General features: G+C 43.2%; 1 protein-coding gene across 4 annotated transcripts in view; it reads left to right on the top strand.

Moving 5' to 3' along the window:
* UBE2E3 (ubiquitin conjugating enzyme E2 E3) overlaps window positions 1–27,554 on the top strand; it is a 145,099-nt gene extending 117,545 nt beyond the window's left edge. For 3 of the 4 annotated variants that reach the window (XM_072980928.2, XM_078393801.1, XM_020808253.3), the window contains 3 exons: window positions 11,898–12,030; window positions 21,783–21,930; window positions 23,100–23,821. In XM_072980928.2, the coding sequence (XP_072837029.1) occupies window positions 11,898–12,030; window positions 21,783–21,930; window positions 23,100–23,197 (379 nt within the window). In that variant the 3' untranslated portion in view covers window positions 23,198–23,821. Of the gene's footprint in view, window positions 1–11,897; window positions 12,031–21,782; window positions 21,931–23,099 lie in introns of all 4 variants that reach the window. The other variant, XM_072980924.2, reaches the window with a different exon arrangement.
* The last annotated feature ends 441 nt before the right edge of the window (window positions 27,555–27,995 follow it).

Here is a 27,995-nt window from a genome sequence, read left to right as displayed (position 1 = left end):
CTGAAATGATCGATGCTTAATGAATCCCAGCAACTAATAAAATTTTGGGAATGAGGGGGGGCATCATGGGAGTAAAACCTCTTGTTTGGAGAAATTTCAGAAGGATTCCTCCTCCTCCTCCTCCTCCTCCTCCTCCTCCTCCTCCTCTTCTTCTTCTTCTTCCTCTCTCTCTCTCTCTCTCTCTCTCTCTCTCTCTCTCTCTCTCATACACACACAAATACACACTTCTCTTTCTGTAGCTCCCCTTGTAACTTGTTTTATGGGAAGTCACTGGCAGGCTTTGGCAATGGGGAAGCAGCAGGAAATGTGCCCCCTTGATCGGTTTAGAGGAAACACAGTAAGTACCTGAGCTTCATATGCCACTTGGAGGACCGTAATGACTCTGAACGGCAGTCTTGGAGTGTAAGGACAGACTCGATTACTGGTGTAAAAATCAGGCTCGATGGATAGCGACAAGTGCCTTCCCTAAAAGAATATGGCTCTTGGTCGCTCACTAGCTAATGTTAAACTGAACCAAATTATTGCAGATCTGTCAAATATCTAATGGTTTCGTGCTTGCAAATGAAGAAAACTGCAGAGTTGAGAGCCTCCCCCCCCCCAACAGCTATGAGATATCTTAAGAGCTTTTCTAATGTGCTTTGTAGAGTCTAGTGCTACTTATTTTTTTTGAAAACGACTGCAAAAAGCAGCACCTGGGAGAACAACAGATAAGTAAAATAAAAAATGAAAGAACTAGGAACCCTCCCACCCCTTGGCTATTTGGGCTTAATAGCATGTACAAGCACAGCAGTATAAGCTGATGGCACTCCTGTGTACTGGCTTTTGTTATGAATGATTCAGAAATACTTGAATAATCCTGTTTGGCTGGTGGTAGAGTTGCAAGTTAAATAGAAAGTATCTGCTGTATAAAGAAAAAGAAAAATGGTTAAATGTGATAATTTTAAAAAACACCCGGAAGTCAGATATTTTTGTAATGCTGGCGTTTGAAATCTAGCTTCTTAAACATGCACTTCTGCTATATGTGTTTTGGAAAACAGTTTATTAGACCCAGTGTCCAGACCAACTTTGGGTGGCTTATACATGCTGTCCATTACCTAGCACTATAAGCTCTTTGGCTTATAGTGCCAGGACTGCAGAAAGTGTTAACCATTATTTGTATGTATGTGTATGTTTCTGGCGACATTCACATAATGTCCTATGTAGCAGTTAGTTTAGTGTGATGCTTTTGAAAGCAGTCATTCTCATCCTTTTTCTTTTTTTTTCTTTTCTTTTTTCTTTTTGGCCACAGCCATAAACACAATACAGTGGTGCCTCGCTTGATGACATTAATCCGTTCCAGTGAAATCGCTGTAGAACGAAATCGTCATCAAGCGAAAGTAAAAAGCCCATTGAAACGCATTGAAAACTGTTCAGTGCGTTCCAATGGGCGAAATACCTCAGCGTCCAGCGAAGATCCTCGATAGGGCGGCCATTTTCTGGTGCCTGTAATGCGGGGAATCCATCCTAAGCACAGCAAGGAGCCATTTTGAACAGTGGGTGGCCATTTTGAAACCCAACGATCAGCTGTTTTCTGATCGTTGTAAAGCAAAAAATCAGTTCCTGAAGCAGGGAACTGATTATCGTCAAACGAAAAAAGCCCATTCAATCATCATTAAGCGATTTCATCGTTAAACGGGGTAATCGTTAAGCAGGGCACCACTGTATGAAAGAAAAACTGAATCATGGTTGTATAAGTCACACAGTGAACTTTATAAGGTGGCATGTGGAGCATTGTTGCCAATCTGTGTACCAAATGTGCCAGGGGCCTCCAGACGGCCCAATGTTCCCCATTGAGAATGGCTGCTTTAAAAAATATTGTGCGCGTTGGTCAGTCTGCAGAGAAACCTCTACAAATGGCAAAGACCTCTGGGACTTATCCCTGGAACAGAAGCCAGAAATGGTCAGCATTTTGGGCCTAAGAGCCGCAGGGGATGCAGCTAAGCTGCTGAAGACACACACACACACACGACCCAGTAATTCTGTTTCCTCATAGGAAGGAAATGGAAAGCTATCTTTCCAATTCTTCATCTCTATGAAAAAAAAAGAGATGAGGATTTCTCAACAGCAGAGGGGTTAGGGGTCTGTCTGAGCACCCCGCTTAGGAGCTTCACTGAAGGCTTTAGAAGCCTTTGCACTCTCTTGTAAACCTAGAGAAGGCCTTGTTGGACCTCACTCAAGGATAGGAAATGTTACCGCTGTATGTTTTTCAATTGGCTTTATACTTGATTGGTTTAATCTTGATAGATGCTGAATTGTTTATTAATGGTGATATTTATATCATCTTTTAAAATGTCTTATTTTACCTGTTGTGAGCTGCCTTGAGTCCCCTGTAAAGGCAGCATATAAATAAATTTAAAGAAAGAAAGAAATGATAAACAACTGTGAGGAAAGATTGCAGCTGCAGGAGAGCTTTATCATATATATTTTTTAAAAGCTTATTTGAAATAAGGTGTTGGGGGGGGCTTTTTGCAGTTTTCTTCTTGTTGTTCTCTTCTGAATGTACCTTCGGCGTTTTCTCTTGCTGCTGTAACGTTGCTGTTGTCATAAGGAGACAACTGGGGTTGCTGGCATGTCTCAAGATATCTCATTTTCTTCTTACATTTCCAACCATTTCCTTGGCTTAGATTAGAGGGGTGACACCAGCAGAGTTCCCTCCCAGAATTCTTCCTTGACAACGTAACGTGTAGCTGAGGTTGGGCTAAACTCCAGAGACAACATCAGCCTGTAGACTTCATTGGGGGGGGGGGGAGAGCATCATTCTTTACATGGCTACCATCATAGATTCCTCATGTTGAAGCTCATGGGTGAGACACGCCTTTTACTCTTGCTGTGTACGCATACGTTGCATTTTTTCCCCACCAAGCAGAAACAGTTCCTTCGTAAATTGGCAGTTAGATTGCTGTCTGTTTCATGAAACATATCCCCATGGTTATAATATTTGAGAAGGCTTACCAGAGAGAAGCCAGCAGCTCCTCTGGGGTAGTATTTGCCTGCACGCGACTGTTCCCTGGGGCATCAGGCTCCTCGGTTCTAGTGTATGTTTGGGGAACGTGGAAGCCACATGTTTCCAAAGAACGCTGAGCCCGCAAGTTGAGTTAGTTCCCTTGAGTTTGTGTCTGAATGTGTAGATAGGGTGGAGAGATCAGTTGGCGAATGTATGGCAAGGACTGTGGCTAGACTAGCAGTGAGCAGGACCTGGGTTGGGAGTAATCACACTCACACGTGCTGTGAAGTCAATCCTGATTTATGGCATCAGGACTTTCTAGGAAGAGAATGCTCAGAGGTGATTTCCCGTTTCCTTTGTCTGGGTGCTCTGTGGGACTGTGCAGGTTGGCCAAGGCAACATAGGCAAGCTCTCCTCGCAGGAGGCCCAGTGGGGAATTAAAATCCTAGCTTCTGGCTCTGCAGCCGGAAACCTAAAACACTGGTTCTTAACCTTGGGTTACTCAGGAGTTTTGGACTGCAACTCCCAGAAGCCTTCACCACCAACTGTGCTGGCTGGGGTTTCTGGGAGTTGCAGTTCAAAAGCATCCGAGTAACAAAGGTTAAGAACCACTGACCTAAAACACTGAGCTATCCAGCCATCTGGATACTCATTCAGAGATTCCCACTAACTTTGCTGATAGTGTTAGCGTGCTCACCACTAAAGATGGGAAGGCCTGGGAAAAAATGGATTAAAATAGCAGGGTTCCCCCCCCCCCCGTTTTTTCTAAAAACCGAAATAACATTGAAATAAAAATGGAATGTGGAAGTACATCCTTTTACAATGATAAATAATGGAAATTTTCAGAAACATTGCATCTTCAGAGAGAACTTAAATACATAAAGTCTCAGAAGTTTTTCATTAAGGTTTTCATGTTTTATAAATTGAATACTATATCACAGACATTTTTTTCTGGGGGGGGAAATGGGGAAAAATTCTTGAAAAAAAATTGGAAATTTTCCAAAATTTTACATCTCTGCTCAGCACTCATTGGAAGTTACAGGGGAGCCCTGCATGCCATCTGTGGGCTCCAGGTTGTATTCGCACCCTGAGAAATGTTTTATACCTGAGGTGCAATTTAGACTGTGTGGTTTTTCTGGCTAAATTTTTTCTGAAGTATGTGTCATTCAGTGACAACTGGCTACAGTTATGGGCGTTGTGGATGGTGAGGGAGATCCTGTCCCACTCTCTTAACCTTTGAACAGGTGGCTAGTGCACAGTCGTGATGACCTACCATTTGCAAGTGACTTGGGAGCAGGGTAGATTTGATTGAAATTGAATTGATTTAAATTACGATTTTGAATTTAAAAATCTGATTGTTCTGACTGTTTAAATTTTAAAAATAATTGATTTCTTAATCAAAATTGTGATTTAAAATCAATTTAATCAAAATTGTGATTTAAATCAATTTGATATAAAAACTCATTTATGTTTATTCATCCTGCTTGGGGGCATTTTCACTCTCACCCCAATGAAGTAGAATTCAGTCAGCAGTCATCTCCCCCATCTTATCCAAATTACTGTATTAGTGTTTTGTCAGTCCGGGCTGGACTTCATCATCATAACTATATGTTCTTCCTTTTCGTTTTGGGTTCTCCTAATCTGCCTATTAAGTCTAATTATGAGATATGAAATACAAGTGGCACACATTCAATAGGACTATTGCAAGGTAACCTGGTTTTGTGTGTGTGTGTGTGTGTGTGTGTGTGTGTGTGTGTGTGTGTGTGTGTGTGTGTGTGTGTGTGTGTGTGTGTGTGTGTGTGTGTGTAAATCAAAGGCCTTTTAAAAACAGTGCAGATCTAACATGGTGATTCTTAGGCTCTTAAGGCATTCTGGGGACAAATGTGATTTCTGCACATTTTCGAATGTGCACCATGCTTAAGAGCCTACCACTGCAGCCTGCAGTATAGCTAATTGTTTTTAATATGGGTCAGAAAAGCTTATTACAGTATTGAGCTGGCAACTCTCATCTGTGGATTCTGGGAGTTGTAGTCCAAAAAAAAAAAAAAAGGATAACCTTTCACTTTAGGTTTTGAATACTGTTTAGATTAGATCCAGGAAAAGATTTTCACAGTAGGAAGGGTGGAATAAGGGAGGCCATTTTCCCCACGTCCCCCTACTGTCCTCTCTTCTCGCCCCCCACATCTGCTCTGGAGCGTTTGGGCACATTCACAACAGTGTATGGTGGGAGTGGGGAGAGAAGAGAAGTAAGAGGAAGAAGGAAACAGTAAAGATTGCTGTCTTTCTCCTTCTGCCAGCAGGAGTATTCTATGGGGAGCACTGCCCGCGGATTGCTGCTGCTGGTAGAACGGGAGCGGCATCCAACCCATACATTTTCTCTGCCAAAGTCATCGTTGTAAGGAGACACCTTCTTTCCCTTTGCGTGCCTTGGTTGTCGGCCAGTCATTGACACCCAACTTCACTTCTTCTGAGAGAGAGAGAGAGTCAGAGACTAGGAACCCCCCCCCAGTCATGCAGCATTCTATATGTTTTACACCATTTATTGTGTTAGTACAGTTTTATGAAGGGGTGGGAATAGAGGAATGGGTGTTCGATCCTTCCCCTCCCTGACAAGCAAGGAGCACTCTACACCCCCCCCCCAGCATCTCCTCAGACTCAGTTAGACTGTTGGCTAGGGATCTCTTTGGCACAAAGGGTCTCCCTCCTGCAAGATTTTTTTTGGGGGGGGATTCCCCACCCCATTTGAAAGTCCGATCCCAGAGATGCTTTCTGTCAACATCATCTTCCTCATCATCTTCGAACTGCAGAGATGGAAGGGACCCTATGAATAAGTGTGTGTTCAGTGCTATTTTTTGAATGCATAAGTAAGTGTTCGCTCAGGCAGAACAAGTTATTTGTTATTATAAACATAACAATTCACTGGCGACTTTTTAAGAGACCGCTGAAAACATGGCTATTCAGACAGGCTTTCCAAAATATTCCAGCTACAAAACCCAGAGTTTCTTCCAGCGTTTAAGCCTGTGATTCTGCCATCTTGAAGACTTTACTAAATGTTTTCTGCATTATATTTGTTAAGTTTTAATTTTAATGATTAGTACTGTATATGTTTATTGCTTTTTATACTGTTTTGATGTCTATATAGTTATTATTTAAAGTGGTGATTGTTGTATTGTATTGTTGTGAACCGTCCAGAGTGGCCTTGTAGCCAGATAGGCAGTATACTAAATTTTAAAAAATAAAATAAAGATGGAACAGGTAAGCTCTGCACCTTCCAAAGGCAAATACCACAGGAGACACACACACCCCCGGGAAATAAAATGGATGTACACAAAAGTCAGCTTGTAAAAATGTTTCTCAGCGGCACAGCAAAAGTTAGAGAAATATGAGTTTTTTAAAAGAGCTAGTAGAGGGTTCTGAGAGTGCCAATTCTCCTTTTTTTAAAAACATTTTTCCAGTCTGGCAGCCCATTTGTTTATCCCTCAAAAAACCCTGTTATATCGAGGGTACAGATTGTGTAGGCTTTAAAATAGAATCCTGAGTGCTGACGTATCAGTTCTGCTGATACACAGGGTCAGTGCAGGAGTGGGCAACCCGGCTCCCCTTCCAGATGTTGTTGGACTACAACCCCTATCAGCCTTAGGTGGCATCGCAAGTGGTGAGGAACGATGTGAGGCATAATCCAGCAGCTACCGAAGATCTGCTAGCCGCCCAAGGAATACAAATGGAATGCCGGGATCATGTTTTCTTGCTGTTGAGTATCCTGTCTTGGGATGGAATCCAACAATATCTGGTGGCCAAAACGCACGCCCATTCCCTGAGATACAGAACTAAACAACGAGGGAGAACTCTGAAGCCAGGCGTCTAACCACTGAGGCAGAAAAAAGATGCTTGCCTGACCTGAATAAAATATACGGCAAACTCCAGAGATGGATTACACTAATATTAAATGGTCCACAGGAGAAATGTGTGGTTACACTGCTATTTATGGCTTCCTCTTTGCAAAATGGTTCCATCGCACAGGGAGTGCTGGACTACCCCTGAGAGGGTAGGAGAGTCCAGCACACAGGCTGTGTTGATAGTTACATTTTTAGAAATGTTTCACCACGAACTGAGTTGCTCTGGATTCTAAGCATGCATTGAGTCTTAGCTTTTTTCTGACTAAGGGGAGAAGCAAATGAACAGAAAGAGGTGAGATGATATCCCGGAGGGTAGAGCTTTCCACCTCAAAACACATTTGGCCTTTTTAATAAAAGAGATTTCCTTCAGCACCTCAGGATCCAATTCATCTTATTCTTTGCATTGGCTTGATACAGGGTCTCTGGATTCCTATTCTAGCTGACTTTTCCCAGATAAATTGTTTCTCCGTTGCTTGAGAAGAGACCCGATCAATCCATTTTAGTTTAGGAATCCTGTCTGTGAATCTGTAATTGGTTTTGAGCTTCACAGAACAGAGAAAATTATAAACACAAAAGAAAAAAAATACTGTAGCATTTATTTGGAAGAGACACTGTACCTTTGTGGTAGACCACATGCTTTACGTGCAAAAGGTCCCACGTTCACTTTCTGACACTTCTGGTTGAACCCGGATAAGAGTGTCCACAACCGTCATCACAGAGACCTGTAAAATGGATGCAAAACCAGCCCACGAGGAAGGATCTTCCGGGAGCGGCAATGTAGGAGGGGGAAGAACATGTACTTGCATGTTTTGTAGTGGCAGTGCACTGAAAGGAGCAACACGGCTGACTCATTTTGGCATTGGGGTTGCAATAAATAATCATAGAACTGCAGAGCTGCAAGGGACCCTACGGATCACTGGATCAAGCCCATCAATGCGGGCACAGCCAGGCATCGAACTGTGCGTTGTGAAGAATTCTAGGGTGCAGGTTCAGCTCAAGGAAGGCACTGGCCAGCCTTCTGCGTGCTTTTTCTATAGACTGAGAATGTGGAGCAGAACACAAGCAGCACCAATGCTTAAGCAGTACATTTTAGAGGAAGACTCACAGGAGTGGGTCAGTGTCTACTCTAAAGCCACTTGCACTTCTGCTTGACACACTTCTTTGCCATTTCCACTTCTACGGGTCCACCATACCATAAAATTTACCCTGGGATTCATAATTTGGTGAAGGACCAGACAATTCCTAGAGCACTTTTCCAAAGTACATAGAGGTACCAAACTATGCTGTGTCTGTGTAGTGTCACTATAACTGAAGCACTAATTTTTTGACCTGGGGGGGGCACTGCATTGTCAGCATTTTCTAAGAGTGCTTCTTGTTGGTTGCCAGTCAGTCAAATCCACAACAAGCAAGGAGCAGGGAAGAGCCCTGCAGAGAAATTATATAAACGAGAGTCCCAAAATTCACGGCAGACGGTTGTGCCAAGCTTGTTTCTCAGGTGAGATCTCCCCTAGGAGAAATCTGGTATTAGGCCAGAGTCCAGGTTTCTGTGCCATAGCCTTTACGTTTACAAGGCCAGGATAGCAGAAGAGGTACAGTAGATTCCCCACCTCGCTGAACGACCCTTCTAATTTTAAGTGGCATTCATGATAATGTGGTTGATGATTGTAAATAGTAACTTAGGAATTATTGCTCTTAGAGGTTTGACAATGTAATTGATAGATGCCCTCGTTCAGACTCTTTGAGTGATTACCGGGTAGTTTGGCACACGGTTGGCGGCTGTAACCTTAATTGTGACTGATTAATTGGGTTGAAATATGTTGCTAAGTCAATTCAGCTGTTTCATTAAACGGACTGAATTGCATCCCGCTATTAGAGGTGTTTGAAGGAAAGGTACCTGACAGATGATATAGGAGCACTATAACCCTTTGCATTAAGCTATAAAAAGGCCATTAAGGAAGTGTGTGCCAAAATTGAACTGTTCCAGAGAAATCTGACTTCTGAGCCCTCATGCTAATTAAGCAATATGTGTTTAATGAATGTCAGAAGTTAATTAGAAAACCCGGTGGCCGACCCTAGGGTTTTCAATATTTTCTATTTTGCTCCAATGTTGCGTGTATGTACAGTATGTTGTGGCTGTATGTGTATTATGTACACTGTTTTGATCCCTTGGCAAAGATAGGAAGAATAAGTAGAAAGAGAAACTTCTGAGATGCCTGTGAAATATTTAGGTCTTCTAGCCTCTTGTCTCTTCTCAGTCATAATTCTCCAAACATTTCTCTGCATCACCTCAATTGTAAATGGAACATGGATTAAAAGTCCCCCGTTGATGGTTTGAAATACTACCAGATGTGTTTCCATTTATATTGTAACAGTTCACAAAAGGACCACCCGCTGAATATGTACAGCATAGAAGTGGAGAAGAGAATGTTGTGGAAGTGTTATTTGGTGTGAGTTTTGTGCCTCCTCTTCTCAATTGGTATCCCCCTTCCCCCAGGAGGATTAAGATGGGGCAGGGGACTCCATGGCTTGGAGGGAAGGCCCTTGTTTAAGTACAGTAGTTGAAACTCCAGTAAAGTCAGTGCTGCCTCTTGCCCCCTCCCCACACATCTTGTATCTCTTGATCTCCATATCCTTGCCCTTAGCTCACTGGGCAATGCAGGAGGCAGGTGATGCCTTTATTTGACCCCTCTAAAAAAAATCAAACAATCTGCAAGCTTTCATGGATCAAAGTTCACTTCCTCAGGCATGCACCATTGTCTTGTCGGTAGTGCAGAGAAATTATATAAACGAGAGTCCCAAAATTCACGGCAGACGGTTGTGCCAGGCTTGTTTCTAAGTTAGAAAAAGCGCAGCCTGCATCGGAGGTGTGGTTTTTCAAACCACAGCTCAGGTAGCTGTTGATTAGATATCACACCTCAAACAAAGAAACTCAGGCAATATGCACCTCCCCTCCCATATGGCTGTCTTTTGAAACTACGCATTTCTCTTTGGCAGAGAGCAAGGCAAAACACACACACACACACACACACACAGAGAGAGAGAGAGAGAGAGAGAGAGAGAGAGTCCTCCATCAGGGTACTGGAGTGAAAATTTTGTTTACACACTAGGCTGAGCCAATTGGAGCCCAATTAAAGTCAAATCAATAATATTACCTAATGGTTGGGAGTTGGTGTTTCCTTCAGTTTGCAGTCCTACTTGGCTGACATTAAGACTCCACATTGTCATCTTGGTCATGCAAGAAGCAGCTTTTGGTTTGTTTGTTTGTTTCGGAACTAGTTCACAGAGTTAAGCCTCTGGCTATGGAGCCAGAAGTTGGGAGTTTGATTCTGCGCTGTGCTTCCCAGGAGAAGAGCTGGCCGGTCTTGCTTTGGTCAAGCTGCCCAGTGCCTGAGCACCCCAAGAAGGAAATAGCAGGCTGCCGCAGAGCAAAACAGAAAGGTGTGGGGTCCAGAAAGAAATGCTACCCTATAAAGAAAACTCTCTCTTTCTTATCTGGGTACATTCTTTTCCTTTCCAGGCCAAAGGAATTGGTAGGGAGTTTAGCCATTAGCTTTGTTAGCCTTTGGCTGCACCCTTGGGTGGCTCTCCAGCTGAGATAATGCCCATCAGCTCACCACTTAGGATCAGGTTGTCTTCAGTGGGAGTGAATGGCCATCGGATTGTCACCCTGATGATAGAGTGTTGGGCTAGAACTGGGTTAAATGAAGGATAGGTGAGAATTTCCTTCTAGTTCTTTGTGTGTGAGTCTGTGTGAGACTCTCTCTCTCTCTCTCTCTCTCTCTGTATGTGTGTGTGTTGATTGACCCAATTCCACCTGGCCCTGGGCTTTTGCCTAATTAAGGCCAAAATCTTATTGGTGAAAACTGCATGTGTGAGAGTAAGTCATGCAAATACTTCTCTCTTTTGCTCACCATCTGTCACATGGCCAGACATGCAACGAGCTGCACCCTCATTTGCTGTACCAAGGGATGATGAGGAACATAGTGGGTGGCCTTTTGATGATGTAAATTGATTTGTGCAGCTGTCCTTAAAGTGATCTTGTAAGGTTGTAGGATTCTGGCCCTAGTGGTCCCCAACCTTGGGCCTCCAGATGTTCTTGGACTTCAACTCCCAGAAATCCTGGCCAGCAGAGGTGGTGGTGAAGGCTTCTGGGAGCTGTAGTCCAAGAACATCTGGGGGCCCAAGGTTGGGGACCACTTCCTTAGGTTTTGGTTTTGGGGGGGGGTGAAAGCAAATTACTGCAGAACTACAGTTGCCACCTTACTCTTTTTTTCTTGAAAAATTCTTCATCTTTAATTGTAGCAGTAAGTATTGAATTTGGCCAGTGCAACTGAGGATAATTTTCCTTTTGGAACTTACTCCAGTTTGCATATCTCTTCATATTTGGAGAATTTGGAGACAAAGACCTCTAAGTTTTAATTTTTCTAGCTGAATATCCAAACAGAACAGACTGATTCCCCCCTCCCCATTTCCTAGCTGACATCCCAGTTCTGCTTTGCAGGTTATCGGGTACCTTAGGCCAGACCCTCTCTCATAGGCTAACCTGTTTCATAGCCTGGTGTGGATAAATTGGGTTAATCCCATGTACATGGTCAAGAACTCCTTGGAAGAAGAGGAGGATGTCAATGTGAAGAATGAATGGTCTTAAGCATGCTTAACTCTGCCTTGGTTTGCCATATTCCCTCCCCCATCCATTCTTTTCTTCCTTTCTCTCTCTCTCTCTCTCTCTCTCTCTCTCTCTCTCTCTCTCGTGTGCCTCCTGCACCAGAACCAGCAGCAGACAAAAGGCTACACAGTTAAACATTACAGAAGACAAAGATGGCCCTTGTGTTGAAAACATTGACAGGAGCAGAGTTGATGGGCTGTTTCTTCATTCACAGCAAGCAGATAAAAAAAGCACCAAGCTGTATATAAGCAACAGATGTCCTTCACGCGGGAGAAATGAGTAATGACAGTCATAAAGGCTCACAAAGCGTCCTGCTCATTTCCTGTCTCCTCCTTTCTCTTTATCTCAATAGTGCTGGGCCTAAAGGTGATAACATTTACGAATGGAGATCTACTATCCTTGGTCCTCCAGGTTCTGTTTACGAAGGCGGCGTCTTTTTTCTGGACATTACGTTTTCCTCCGATTATCCATTTAAACCACCAAAGGTAAGGCTGTGCGGCTGTCTTTATGGTTTCAGTGTGCTCTCAGTTCTTCTTCTCTTTTGAAACCAGGCAAAGGGGCAAGAGGGTGCTTACACCCTGAAAGACAGGGAAAGAGGCCGCTACCATCACCGAATGGTGAATTGCGTAACTCAGCTTTGCAGGCGGATTGATGACCGCACCAGGTGATGTGATGTATCACAGGGATTCATATCGATAACGTTTTCAGTGTGTGCTGCAAAAACACAACATGGAAAGGTCACTTTTGTGCAATGCAACTCCCATACGTTTCCAACCCAGTTTAGACCCACTGGCTTAATTGCCTCATCAGTCCAGTGAGTCTACTCCTGTTGGAACTACCCACTGGATTCAGGCCCATATTTTGTGAATTTCCGCTTTCCAATTTAGAGGCTTGGCCAGCTATATGTAGTTTCTAGTGTTGCATGTACAGACTACTTATGTTCACATATGATCTGTGCACTGAATCATGGATGGGGAACCTGTGATTTTACGGAGATTGATGAATCATTGTTCCCATCATCCATCACCTTTTGGGCGAGTTAATTGAGTTCATTGGAGCTGACATCTAACACCATGTTAAACACTAGTGTCTAGCTGTCTGCCTAAAAATTACATAGTGGTTCTCACTATTGTATAGTCATATTCAATTGCCAGTTTCCGTGCTGTCTCTAAAAACCTCCTCCCCCCCCCTGAAAAAAAGAGGTTAAATTTTAAAAGTTACTAATTTTTTATTTCCTATGCTTTTCTTCCCTTGTTGGCAACTTTCTTATTACAGCCATTATTCACTGATGCTGCCGTTCTGCTTCTCAGTATAGCAGTGAGATCTCTATTTGTGCCTTTTACCAAAATGGACACTATACAGTGGAAATTGAGGACTAAAAATTCTGGATTTCTATCTATTTGGATAGAGCTAGTTTTTGGTGGCCCGTAGCGCCACCACGTCCCTAGTTTTTGGTGAAACTTCTCCACCGAAAAGTTTTGAGTATCACACAAATGGTAGTAAGCGCAGCCTGTATTTTTAAGAAATGGGCATAAATAATCAATCTTCCTTTTTGAATGGCTGTAGTTTCAAGCCAGGATTGGATGGAAGATGTTGGTTTGTTTTATACAATAAGTCTGAGGTTTGATGTTGCCATTGACTGTTTGTTTTGTTATTCACACAGTGGTGGTTCCCCCCCCCTCGCCCCCGTTTTTTCCTCTTACCTCAAGTTGTAAAGACAGATTTTCTTTTCCCAATATTGATGTTTCTATGTTTCCGCTTCAAACAGCAGAAATTCCCTGAGAGGAAAAAAACTTCAGTTCAAAACAAAAGCTTATGATTGAAGCTATCCCCTAAAGAAAAGGGAAAAAAAATCAGACCACAGTCCAGCCTCTCTCAGTCAAAACATGGATATATTGAGACACTTTTTTCATACCTTAATTTCTAACCCCAGTAAACATGAGAGGTGAGCTCCACTCTTTGATGCCTTAAGAAGGGGGGGACCTGTTTAACTTGGAGTGAACCCCCTAATCATGCTGAAACTTTTGTCCTATAAATATGGATCGGTAAAGATTATGTAACTGGGTAGTATTGTTCTGCAAATTTGCTGTTTGTAAATGTTGATACTACCAAAGTCATTTATTTCATTTCATTCCAATCTGATATTCTTGTGCTGTATAAGAAGTGGAATGGTTAGTGGGATTATCCTATACAGTAGTGTTTACTTGGGTTGGAAGTTAAGGTACAAAAAGGATGCCTTGATGTGCCAGTGTTGATTTGCATGTGAATGTCTTTGCTTTGCAAAGTATAACTTCAACCACAACTTTTTATTGTGAACTCTTTTCTTAGTCTTTAGGGATTGTTAATATCCTCATGATGTTTTGGTATTATATTTTACATGCACCAGTTCATTCATATGTTCATGCCTTGCTTGCCTCAAACAGAAGCAAAAACAAACAAACAAACCATTGAGTTAACAAATTGCTTGCTCGGAGTCAAGAGTGGATTTGATTTTAATCAGATTGATTCATATCACAATTCAAATAAATGATTTAAATTAGATTTGTGACTTTTAAAATAAAAAATCAATTATTTTGATTTAAATTATTGATTTAAAAAAACAACTGATTTTTATCCACTCTGCTTAAGAGTTGAAAATTAGCTAAACACACAAAGCAAGGATGTTCAGAAATTAGCTTTTACTTTCTGAACTAATCAAACTAATGGTATGCTCCTGAGTATTCTTAGTCTCTTGATCTGACAAGGGACTGGATTTAACATCGTAACTTTTATCAAGATGCGATGGCCTCTTGTACATCACCAAAAATGGGTGGGCCGGCAAAGATGCGTGTCAGATTTGCGTGCATTGATGGAAATGTAGAAATTGTTGTGTTATGTGCCATCCAGCTGCCTCTGGCATGGCAACCCTATGAATGAATGGTCTCCAGAGCATAGAAATGATGACTAAAATACAAAGCGAACTACATTACATCTTAACATTGTGAGAAGGCTATGGTGACATGCATGTTTCTGCTGATTTTTTAAAAAATCTGTGCAAACATGAACTTAACAGCTCTTTGGACAGAGACTGCATTCAAATAGAAGAGTGTCTTCTATAAAGGAAAATTCAGACACTAGTTTCTGGGATTATCGTTTTCAGTGTAAGCAAAAGCAAAGATGTAGAGCTCAGTTTGTGGAGATTTTAGTAGTGTCCTTACACGGCAGGTTTGAGGACCATGCTGCAATTAAAATAAAGCCAAACTGAATATAGTCCATTGTAAGCTTGATCCCATTTTATTAGGATTTCACTGCTGGCCAGGTGACTTGAACAAGTACAAGTAGTGGAGTCTATTCAATAAAAATAAACTCCGTAAGACTTGGACATTAAGGATTAAATCCAGCTTTGGGCATATTTAAAGCGGAGTAACTGACGTTAATGGAACTTAAGCTAGTTCCTGCTCAATGCAAATCAAATCAAAGGCAATCTGCCATGTGGTGGTCTACATATCTCTTGAATGACTCCTGTGTTGGGGGACTTGCCATCTCTAGAGGTCATCGGTTCCATTGCCAGATCCATTCCAGAAGAGATGCGCTGAATTGTAAATCAGTTTATTATGGTCACAGAGTGTGCCTTTGAGGAGTGAAATCTTTAATTTCTGCCACTGATTCTTGTAGTAGCTTTCAAAAATCTTTTAAAGTGTTTCCACTTCTGCAGATTAAACTATTAAGAAAGCAAAACCTAACGAAACTTCTGTTTTAGTGCTTGTATCTTTTATTTAATATTCAGAAGTGTACTGATTTAGAAAGGAATAACTGTCTTGATACTTATTATGCTCTACCAAATAAAGATACAGTCATCTTTAGTTACTTAAAAGTGATGTGCATGCTACTGATCTGTTTGACCATGCTGCTAAAAATAAAAAAAGACATGCCAGATCAAGTACTTAAAATTGTCCCAAGTGTAAACTAAAATTTCATGTACTTGCTCATATGATACAGATATTTATGCCAGCATAAATGTTTGTTCAGAAGTTGCAGCTGTGTAGCAGATGTTTGATGCAGAAGAGTCAAAATCTGCTATTGAACATACAAGACCAAATGTTAGGTTTGCAACGCTATTTGATCTGTTGAACACAAGCTGCAAAACTCAAGAGCCCCCCCCAGCCCCAAATCTCCTGCCTTACCTAACAAGTTATGCATTCTGGCTGGGGGCCATGTTTTTGTAAGCATGCCCCGTAGGATTTGTGACGTCTCTTTTAAACAAACAAGCAAACCACAAACTCCCAAAAGTGCTGCAAGCTGCTTTTGGATGACCCTGTCGGTTTCAACAGCCATTGGCCATGGGGCATGGCATGGGGCTGTTATACAAACACAATTCCAAGCTTCTCTGGGATGTGCTGCGGTGTTTATGAGCGGCCTGTGGGCTCCCCATCCTGGTCAGACCACTGTAGGAAATGGAATGCTCATCTAGACAGGCCTTGGGGCTGATCCAGAGCATCTTTTGAAGTATTTTGAGGTACACAATTGATTTGACCAGTTCTTCGGATCCAGTATACACTGCCTCTTGGTACAGCCTTCTCTAGGCAATGTGGAGAATGTGCCATAGCTTAGAAGCTTAATTATGCTCTGTCAAGTCGGAAGTGACTTACAGCAACTCTGATAGGGCTTTCATGGCAAGTGAGGTATTTAAGAGGTAATTTCACCAGTTCCACTCCCCCACAGTGAGTTTCCACGACCAGCAAGCCTAGATGTCTATGTGTGTGTGCGTAAGCTGCATGCATACATGTACGTATGTACATAGGTAGGTATGCAGGCAGGCCGGGCGGTGGGTATTTAAAATATTTCTACCCCGCCTTTCTCCTTAAAAAGATCCGAGGCGCCTTACATCATTAAAAAACAATATTAAAAAAGCTAAAAACAGTAAGTATACAAATATTTTAAAAAGATTAAACAAATATCACACTAAAATGGTGTAACTATTCTTAAGTAACTAGTTTCAAATAGCTTATTGCTGGTAATTAATTTACGTTGTAATATTGAATGCATAGCTAAATTACATGAGGATTGTAACGTAACAATTACCTTTGCAGTACAAAATTTAGATTACTTCTGTTGATCACAGGAGTGTGGCACCCCTCAGCAGAGGAGGAGGAAAATCATAAGGGTCAAGAACTAGCCCTTGGTTCTCGTGTTGCGCTCTGTTGTGAATGTTGAGGTGGCCACTAGCTTGTAACATTCAGGGTTGTGTTTTTTTTAAATAATAGGAACTAGTCACTTTTGAAAAATAGGAAAGTAAGGGGTTACTTTACAATTGTAACACTGTATAAAGGCTCAAACAACCTGGTCTTGAATTCAAAAGAATGCAGATCTGCACAGTGTTCTCCCCCCCCCCCTTGGAATCGTTTCCCACTCAGGCATTCAGAGCACTCTTGTTTTGTTTGTCTCCAGTGTGTGTTACCATTGAGATGTAGATTATCTTTTGTGCCACACAAAATTATTTCTGCAAGGGAAGTGTTTAAACTCCTACATTTATGTAGAACAACGGCTACAGAAATCGATAAAAGAGTGGAATCACGGCAAAAATTTGAAGTGGAGCATTGTGCACATCTTACCTAACCAGATGGCACAGAAAAGCAAAGAGCACCCTGCCCCATCAGCAAGAGGGCTTTCAAGAGGATTTGAATAGTGACCATTTCACTGTTACAAAGCAGGTTCTGTATGCGGTCGCTTCAGGCATCTGCTGATTCAGATGAGAACATTCTCTGCACAGCAACAGTCCTTTTCTTATCAACAGAGATCCTGGTTAATATGATGCCTCCTTCATGTCCACATTCTTTTACAGCAGGAGTGGGGAATCTGTCATGGGAGGGGGCTGCCACACATCACGAGTGAGTGGGCTGTGGGTAAGCGCAGGGACGGAGGGCTTGAGGTGGTGCAAGGAAAGGCTCTCTTCCTTTGGCCATGGTTTAATGATAATTAATGGTTAATTCTTTCCAAGTAGAGAAGAACAATATAAACAGCTTTCAGATAACCATGGGGGGGGTGTAGGCTAAGCATCTCTGCTTCTCTTTCTTTCTCCCTTCTTGCACTGCTTCTGTTTGCACAAAGGCAGAATTCCCCACTATGATCTTGGTTTGTCATATTGGCTCGTTAAATAGCTTTGAAGCCAAAGTCCCCTAGTATAGGGATGTAAAAAGAGAACAAGGACCCGATGCTACAGATGGCTGTAGTCCATCTTCATACTAGGGACCATGCACTCTGTAGGATGTGAGGACATGCAGTTTAAAATGCGAGGGTTCCCTGTCTCATTTATTTATTTATTTATTTATTTATTTATTTATTTATTTATTTATTTATTTATTTATTTATTTATTTATTTATTTATTTATTTTCAATGCGACCGCTCTAGGCGGCTTCCAGACAGGTAAAAATACAAAAACATATACATATAGCAAAATAAAAATATCCAGCAATAGACAGGAAGCCATAAATGATGAACAATAAGCAATAAAAAATAAGCAGATTCTTCAAGATGGCGAGATGACAAAGGATAAAGAAAGAAAGAAAAAATAAGTATTATCTGGAGGGAAGGCCTGCTTAAACATCCAAGTTTTTAGATGGGTCTTAAAAATACCCAGCGACAGGGCCACACAAATCTCTGGAGGCAGGTTGTTCCAGAGGCGACGACCCACCACCGAGAAGGCCCAATTTCTTGTTTTTTTCTTTCGGGCCTCCCTCAGTGTCAGGCTCCTCAGGCTCACCTCCTGACTCAATCGAGTGATACGGGTAGATCTTGGTGGGAGCAGGCGTTCTGTCAAATATCGAGGCCCTAAACCGTTTAGGGCTTTATACGTAAGCATCAACACTTTGAAGTCAATGCAGAACCGAAGGGCAGCCAATGCAGTGCGGCCAGAGTGGGTGAGATGAGTTGGTATTTTCTCACTCCGCTAAGGAGTCTGGCCGCCGCATTCTGCACCACTTGGGCCTAAGGAGTGTCTCCTTGAGGGCAGAAGGGACTCTGCTCTCAAGGAAAGACCCATTAATTATTGCTGTGGCCCATTCCGTTGTTGTAGGCCTGGCTGCTTTGATTAGCCAGGCCGAGCAAGGGTCAAGGGAGGAGGAGGTGGCACAACAGCGGTTAAGCATCTTGTCCACAGTATCCGGCATTACAGGCTGAAAGCAATTGAAAGTCATCGGGCAAGACAGAGCGCTGGACATCTCAGCTCGACTCACTGTATTTAAAAAAGGAGAGAGGTCCCGGCAGATGGCCTCCACTTTAGACTTTTAAAATGCTTTAAATTGGTCCGGTGAAAAATTAGGGGGAGGCCCATCACTCAGACCAATTCCGGATAGGTCGCGCACTATACGGAATAATTCCACCTGCTGGTTTGAAGCTTCGCTTAACCGGTTAGTGCAGTATAGACGACTAGCAGCCTTTACCTTAACCAGGTAAAGGTTAGTTGCAATCCTGACAGCTATCCAATTATAATCCGTCAGGTTCTTCCTCCACTTGCACTCTAGCCTTCTCCTGAACTGCTTCATCGCTTGAAGGTCCTGGTTAAACCAAGGCGCGGGCCGAGCTCTGCGCTGGAGGGGGCGTTTAGGTGCGATCATGTCTGCAGCCCTAGCAGTGGCGGTGAACCAACCGTCAACCAGAGCCTCAACAAGAGCACCAGCCAGGTCAGCCGTAACACCTCTCATGGCATTCTGGAATCCAGACGGATCCAGTAGCCTTTGAGGGCGGACCATGGAAATAAGTCCCTGCTCCCTGTGTGGGGGGAGAGCCACTGTGATGTTAGATTTTATTAGGTGGTGATCTGACCATGACAAGGGGACTGACACAAGGTCAGTCACCATCAGACCACACTCACTCCAATTGGTAGAAAAAATCAGGTCTAGTGTATGACCGCCCACATGCGTGGGGCCATTGACATGTTGGGACATGTTCAAGGAAGCCATGGTTTCCAAGAACTCAAGAGCCGGCCCAGAGATCTCTGCCTCCGCGTGAACGTTGAAATCACCCAGAACCAGTAGCTCTGGGGATCTCAACAGTGCAGTGGAGACAAAGTCCACCAGCTCCAGTAGGGAAATGGCTGGGTAGCAGGGAGCACGGTAACCCAGCAAGATCCCAATACCTTCCCTGGCCCCTATCAACACGTGAAGGGCTTCCAGACCTGGCTTTACGACTGAAGAACACCTAGTAACATCTAAGGTGTTTCTGTATATAATGACTACTCTCCCTCCGTCCCTCCAGTCTACCCTGGTGCTGGACAGCATAACCAGGCAGACAGGTGAGTGCTAGAGGAGGATCCCCCTCTCCGCCTATCCATGTTTCGGTTATGCATGTCAGGTCTACATCCTCCTCCAGGATAAGATCTTAAATCAACTGGAACTTTTTGGATACAGACCTGGCGTTCAACAGCACCAGTTTTAGAGTGGAGGGCTGGCTGGTCTGGCTACCTCGATACTGATGGTTGACCACAGTCCCAGAACGGTGAACAGCCTTTAGACATCTGTTCACCGTTCTAACACAAGCAGGGGCTGTGTCAACGCCATATCTCCCTCTACCCGTAATCACTGAGATGTTTTGAGGCCCCTCACTGGGAAGCAGGCCTTCTATTCCATGTCAAAGAAAAAGAGGGGAAGAGAGACGGGGGGAGTGCACTAAATTAATACAATCAGATAAGTAACAAACATCTAAGCTAAAAACAATGTGATCAACTAAAGATTCCAATTATAAAATAAAATACATATAATAAAAAGAAAAATCATTTAAGAAAAGAACCCACGGTGTTTATCCCCCACATGTAGCCTTGGTCTGTCCTCCTCTACCATCAAATCTTGTCCTTTTAGGTGTTATTGTCCTTTTAGATGTTGTTGGGCTTAATGCTATTAAGCCTGATGTTATTAATATTAACGATGTTAGTGGTGCTAGGATATGAGTCTTACTGTAAGGCAAGTCCCCAAAGCCCCAAAGGTCTCAATGAGGGTACAGGAATCAGCAAAGGATAGCGAAAGCAGCAGGGTCCAGGCAGGAGGTGAGGTTCTCGCAGCCATTTTCCTCCCTCAGGAAGCTGTTAAGAAGCCATTAATTTCTCTAGAGGAGCAAGCGGGGGGGGGGGAGGTCCTGGAAAAGATATTACCGGCCAGGCACCCAACATGGCGATCTCCAGGGCAAGCTGATTAGAATCCACGCCGGGTAGCTCTCACTCCCCCACTGCCTCTTCAGCTCTTTCTCACTCCTGGAGCCCGGAAAACCGGCTGTTCCACTTCGCCAGGCGTCCCAGTGCTTCTGGGGCCCCACAACACCTCAGGGAAACCCGGCGCAGCTCCGGCGGTCTCCAAACTCGTCTTTCCGGCGAGGCTAAGTTCTATCAGGGGTCTTACCGTGTGCCAGCCCCCACTCCAGCGATGTTCCCCAGGTTAGACAGAGGCTTCCGAACTCCACCGGCCATCAAATGCCCGCGTTTGAGTTCTAACCCCCATCCGCTGGCCACCATCTCACCGCTTGCCGCCGACCCTAGAGCTCGCTCGCCCGCTCACACGCCTGCTCGCAACAGTAGCGCCAGCCCGGACCCAAAACCAGACCAGGTAAGAGAGGAGGGCAGACCAAAAAATTAAGAAAGAAAAAATAAGGACAGGAGAGATAAAAAAGCAAAAGAAAAAAGCGGAAAAACAAAGCCGGTGCAGTGCCGAAAAACGCTATCTGCCCGCCACCGGCACCGTCTTGTTAATCCATGTCAAAAGCTAAGCTCCAAAGCTGTATGTGAGAAAATTCAGGGGGTAGGGAGGCCCGGGAAGAGACCTGAATGTCAAGATCCATTCCCAGAATCACAAACCATGGTTTAGAAAGGCACGCAGGTGCACACATGAAGCCGTCTTCCTGAGTAGAGAAGAACAACATAATGTGTGTCTTGTGAGTGTCGGTGTGTAAAAGTGGGATTCAAAAACCCACAGTAGCGGCATGATGCTACTTTTCACACTGAGGCATGCACAGCAGACATGAATAAGTCAGCTGCTGGAGAGGTGGCTGGTGGGTGAGGGAGCTCAGTTTTTAGATGAGTCTTAACAGAATGAGCAATAACCCTTTTTTTAAATAAAAATGGAAGTACCTATAGAACAACTCTCCCACAAGGGTGTGTGTGTGAGAATAATTCAAGGCAGGTTTGAAAAGGCTGGCAACAAGCTCTGCATGAACAGCATATAATGATTTGCTAAACCCCCTCCATGTTTTAATTTTAATTCTTTTGGCTTTTAGGTTACCTTCCGCACTAGGATCTACCACTGCAACATTAACAGTCAGGGAGTCATCTGTCTGGATATTCTGAAAGACAACTGGAGCCCTGCTTTGACTATTTCAAAGGTTCTGCTGTCTATTTGTTCTCTCTTGACAGACTGCAATCCTGGTAAGATGATGATTTCTAAAACCACTGTGTTACTTACTAATTGTGCAGCAAGCCGAGTAGAATACTTGGCGATCAGAAAATTGTGTTGAAATTGTGTTAATAATTTACCAAAATATTACATGAACTGGCAAATGCAGAATTGTTTTGATTTTACACAGTTCAGTCAGGACAGAAGTTATGTTTACATTGCTGGCTGAAATCCTGTTGCTTAGTGTAATGAATCACAACTCTACTAGGCCCATTGAATCACTTTTAAGCACCAGCTCAGACTATTTCACTCTACCTTCCTTTTCCCTGCCTGGAAAAAGGACAGAAAATTGAAGGCAAGGTCTCGGCAAAACCTGAAATTGAACAAGTTTTGTTTACCGTTTCAGCTGGAGCCCCAAGGATTACTCCCAGGGTGGAAAGGACTCCAGCTTCACACCTTAGTATTAGTCCCCCATCTGTCTCAAAGGAGGATGGCATACTAGAAAGTCAGCTGCAATCTATTGGCTTGAAAGCATAACTCATTTCATGTCACTCGCCTTTTCTCCATTTTCCCTTTTTTCTTTGTGGCCAAACACAAATCGTCCCTTACCCCCAGGCTACAACAGGGCAGATGTGGAAAAGCCCTGTTGTGTGAAACCTTCTGTTTACTGCACACCCTGAGTGCTGAAACGTGTTAAAAATGACAACTATCAGGCTGATGTGTTTTGTAACGTCGGGCAGTCTAAGAAAGCTGTTGTAGGAATGGCGGAACATCAGATACGCTTCACTTTAAAACTGTAGACTTAAAAACCTGTTTATCCAAACGTGAAGTTTGGACAGAAGTTGCTTTGCCAAAAGCAAAATCGTGTGTGCCTCTTCCAGTTGACTTGTGTGTTGTTATAGCTACCAGGAAAATTTCTCTTTAACATCTGGACGTTGCTGTCTGCCAGCTTGGAAGAGAAAAGTAACAGGGATGTAAAGAGAAGATGAGCAGATGAAAGCTCTCCTCCCCTGCTGTAGTCTTAACCTCGGTGTTAAGTCTCCCAGCGGTATGACTTACTGTCTCTTAGCTTTAACTGGGACACTCATAAGAACAGTGATAAACAAACTCTGGTCGCCCTGATGTATCTGTGACTTGAATGACTCCTAACGCAGCTGTCTCCCTCCTTCTCTCCCACTCCGCCCCTGCCAAACCCTTGCAGCTGATCCTCTGGTGGGAAGCATAGCCACTCAGTACCTGACCAACAGAGCAGAACATGACAGGATAGCCAGACAGTGGACCAAGAGATACGCAACATAAAACAACACTGACGACTTTTGTGCAGCGCGAAGGTGCGGAGATGCAGCTTTGTGGTGCGCAACTAATCTTTATAGCCTTTACAATACGGACTTCTGTGTATATGTTATACTGATTCTACTCTCTGCTTTTATCCTTTTGAAGACTGGGATACTGCTTTCCTTTCCCCCCCCCTCTTTTTCCCCCCCTTCCCCTCGTCCGCCCCTCCCCCAAAAGGTAAAATGCTATCAAGAGTAGAACTTTGTAGCTGTAGATTAGTTATGTTTAAAATGCCTACTTGCAAGTCTTGCTTCTTTGGGATATCAAAATGTATTTTGTGATGTAACTAAGGATACCGTTCCTGAAGTCAACCAAATATTATAGTGCATTTTAGCCTAATTCATTATCTGTATGAAGTTATTAAAGGTAGCAGTAGATGACTAGGAATTACGTCATTTGTATTAAGCCCAGATCTATTTCCAATATGTGGTACATGCTGTTGTAAAACTGTTTTAAACTTTTACCTTTGTCGGTTTGTAATGAAAGGGATTCCTTCTCTACCCCCTCCCCTCCCATCGCCACCCACCTTGTAGCTTGGAGAGCATCCAGTGTATCATCTCAAACACAATAAACATGTTCCCCAAGGAAGAGCTTCTTTGTTTTCATATTTGAAATCAAAACAAGAGCACGCTAGGATAGATCAGGCTGGAATTGGAACGTGTAAGGAGAGATCAGGGTGCTGGGCGTTTTCAGTACCGATCCCTATGGAAAATTAGCCTATGGGAAGGAGAGCCCCTGAACGGAGGACCGTGTAGATTATATTGACAGCTCGCCTCCCTCTGGCCAGTGCTGCTTTGCCGGATATAAAACCTGTCGGGTGTAAATGTGGGCATATGTTTAGAACCTAGGCAGCATTAAAGATAGAGTGGGGGCCATGCAGTCCCCCAAAGCTTTTGGACTACAATTCCCATATGGCCTAGCGAGGAGAGCCACAGAGGAAGGGTGACAAGAATCACAGTCCAGCTAAGTCTGTTTGGAGGAGTACAGGTCTCCTGCCATCCTTGGTTTAAGGGCGGGGCATTTCCCATCATCATCCCCACCCCTAGTCCCTACCCCATCCTAAATTGCCACCACCTTTAAAACAAATAATACAGTACAGAAGCCAGAAGGAGACAGAGGTTTGTCCTCCTGCAGAAAAAGAGGAGTTTAAATGTTTTAATTGAAATACTAAAACTAACACTAGTGATGATTAGGATTGTAGTGTGTTGGTAGGGGGAGTGAATCATTTCCTCCTTCATCTCCATCCTGCTAAAAATGTGTCGTCCCCCCCAAAAAAATATCTATTAGTTCTAGGAGGGAAGTTCTCATTAGTATCAAAGGGAATCCTCCTCCTTGTTTAATAGTGGTTTTTGGAAGGAGGGTGATGTTGCTGGGGTCTCAATAAAGGAATAAAGGATTTTTATTTTTTACTATTAAGTCCTGAAATCCTTCTTCCCCCGACACACACACACACACACACACACACACATATTGTTATGGTCCATGGTGACCATGTTGGTTAAACTGCCCCTCTCTGTAAACCTGATAAACATCCCGTCTCCTACACCAGTTTTTTGCCATTTTGAAGACACACATGTAAGCCATACGTTGTGTGTCAAGTGTCGCTTGGTCCTTGGAGCTCCATAAAAAGGTAAACAAACAGGTTGTGGAGCCATGAACACCTAATTCCTGGAGCAAGGTAGCTTATAGCACAGACTGGGAAGAGTCCAGCTGAGCTCCCTCACCCACCCACCCCTTACCGTCTTCCGGTTGGCCCTTATCAGAGCTTAGAAATGTTACTTTATCTATTGCAATGTCAGAATCCCAAAAGCAAATTAACTTCTAAGCTGCTTGAGCCCCCTCCCCCATCACTACCATTTACTGTTGTTTACGATAAGTCCAAACTAGAGTCTGCTAGAATTTGCTATAAAGCCTCTAGCTTTTACAAGGGAAGACTGTATACAAAGGTCTGAGAACTTCTGAGGTCAGGTTTGTTTCCAGGAGAGCTGCCGTAGATTGCCAGTGTTTGCTCAATATGAAACAGAGGACAAGTAATTCACTGCTTTCAGGTTAGGGTAAATGTTGCAGCCTAATTAGTCATGTTAAAAACCGGAGGACAGGGTGCGCTGTCTTTACTGGCTTCTCTCGTACTAGGGATCTGGTACTGTACATTAAAAAGAAAGGGAAGGGGGGAAAAACTGCCGAGACAAAAGGCACTTTTGCAAATGAAATGTAGGTTTAACTCACAAATCCCTGGGAGCAACTCCTGCACCTGCCACATTGAAATGAATGGTCCGTCCCTCACGATCAGTCATTTTTGCACAGTCCCTGCGCATTTTGGTGGGAACTGCACCGGATTCTTACATGGTAGATTGTATTCTTTCTCTTTCGGGAAGGCCCAAGGCATACGTTGCTTCCTGCATTATGGTCCTTCCGACCCTAACTGGCTCTCCCCTTGATGTCTGTCTAGGTCACCTTGATTGCTTGGGTTGGAGTGTCCACATCAAGGTGGGCTCCTCTGAGGTGGCTGATACTGCCATGGAAATCAGCTATGCAATCAAAGCATACCTGTAGATCAGCAGGGCCAGCCACAGGGTCAGCAGAATAATATGTTAATGTGGGCCTAATGAATAAATCAATTTATGCTTAAGACCTAGGTATGAATTCTAAATACAGGTTCTATTTCAGCTCATTTTTTTCTGCTTCTTATTACTCAAGGGTAGTGGCAAAACTTGGAAAAGGAGGGAAAAAAGGGGGGGTGATCTAAGTCGATTTATGACTGATTCGCTGACTCTTAAACTATTGACACTTATGCATGTCTAGACCTCCTCTGTCAAAAGGTTCTGTATGTCTGTTGACATGTGGATTTCAGTATTTTTTTAAAATATTGAAGCATTGTGAGACTATAGACGCTTCAGGATGTTTTAGGTTCATATCTGTGAGATCTGTGCCTCTCCAGAATGTGACATGCTGTGCAATGTCTCTCATGCTCGGAGCATGGGGTTCAGGTGAAGGTTGCGCCTTGACTTCTCAGCCCATTGTTGTTTTCCCTTGTCATTGGGGAGGTGGGTGCTCATAGCTTGCCTTCTTGTTTTTGGGCTGAAATCAAGGCCAGTATACAACTGGGTTTCCATCTGGTAGAGCAAATAACCTGTTGAGCCCACCAATTTGCTGTATACCTCTTTCTACACTACAGTTTTGTTCTCAATGAATCCGGTAAAGCTGTCTCCGAGCTGTCCCACTCTCAAGACTGTAGTAAAAAGGCTCTTTCCCATTTGATTGCTCCTCCATATATTAAAAGTAGGGGAGGGCTCTAAGCGAGTCTGATTCGTATCATGCTAGCTTTCTGTGTGCAGAGAATGTGTGTGCGTTGAGGGGGCAGCATCCACTTCCGGGAGCCCCAGCCTGCACTCAGCGACACAGACAACCGCTTTGCCATCTCACTGAGACCTAGAGAGAACATAATGGCAGAGAGCTTGGGGATGTTAGGTTTGGGGGACTACAAATCCCAGAATCCCCTAGCCCAGGCTGGTTGAAGATTTCTGGGAGTTGCCCCTCACACGCCACTTTTCCCAAGTTCTAATATGGCATCTTTTTAAAAACAAACAACCATAACGGTGTGCAACCTGTACAGTGTTTCTCCCAGGCACGCACCCACCCACCCTTCTTTTCATTGGGCCCCACAGAAAGGAATGGATTGAACACGTGCTTTATATATTTGCCCTATAATTTTGTGGGAACAAAGGAACAGCGACTGCTAGGCAATTAGAGTGTGGGGAGCGAAATCCCAAAGATCATGATGTTCTCCTTTATGCTGATTCAAGGCATCCACCCTTTGTATGTACAACGCTCTTGTGAATTTGTAACTAAGGGGCAAAATGTATATTTCACATATTAAATATGTGACCTACAAAGCTTTCAGATGTTTATATCACAAAATATATAATGTAATTTAAAATCCTGTTCTTGTTTTTAATATACTAAAGTTCCCTCTTACAGCTCAGATTGCTGAGAAACCTTGGTGTATAAGGTGGGATGGCTTCTGAATACTGCCTGCTCCTGCTCCTCCCCATTACCTTCTTTTCTAAACATTTGCTTACTGGTTCTGAATTCCCTTCTTGTCCTTGGTTTGTCACAACCTTGTTCTTTTTAATGTAGTTTTTATTTTGTCTGTAAATTTTATATTTACTGAAGTATGAGGTTGGGTTTTTTTGTGTATACATTTAAACTTTAAAAAAATAAAAGCAAAACTTACTTTTGTTTTCTCAACTTTTCTCTGCTTACACTGAGCAGTAGAAAGAAATTTGTATTGTTAAAATAAATTGATTAGTTGTTAAAAGAAGGATGTGTGCCTGTTTCTTTGGGGGGGGGCGTGTCTTGTGGCTTAGGGTTCACCCACAGGGTCCCTCTGTCCTTTAAAAGAAACCCAATAAATCCCAACCAAAGTATGAAAGGATGGTCATGTGCCACCTGAATTGGGATCTGTTCTCATCTATAAACAGAGGACGGCACTCCTGAGCACACAATGTGTATTAAGAGGTCTTTTTTAAATAAAAAAAAAACAGCAGCCATCTTTCCCTCTAACTTTCACAACCAAGAAAGAATTCATTTCGGGACAACATGGTAAAACTTCCGTATAAGCAGAATTCATTGTCTTGATGCTTCACTGACACTTTACAGCACAAGCAGCCTCATAGCTATGTGTATTGGCTGGATGCTTATCACGCCTTAAATACTTGGCTGATTGTCAGAGTATTTATGCAGGTAAGGAGAAGGGGACGAC

This window comes from Pogona vitticeps, chromosome 1 (assembly GCF_051106095.1).
Source record: "Pogona vitticeps strain Pit_001003342236 chromosome 1, PviZW2.1, whole genome shotgun sequence".
Classification (NCBI taxonomy): Eukaryota; Metazoa; Chordata; class Lepidosauria; order Squamata; family Agamidae; genus Pogona; species Pogona vitticeps.
The sequence above is the reverse complement of the archived record's forward strand: the minus strand, read 5'-3'. Positions and strand labels throughout refer to the sequence as shown.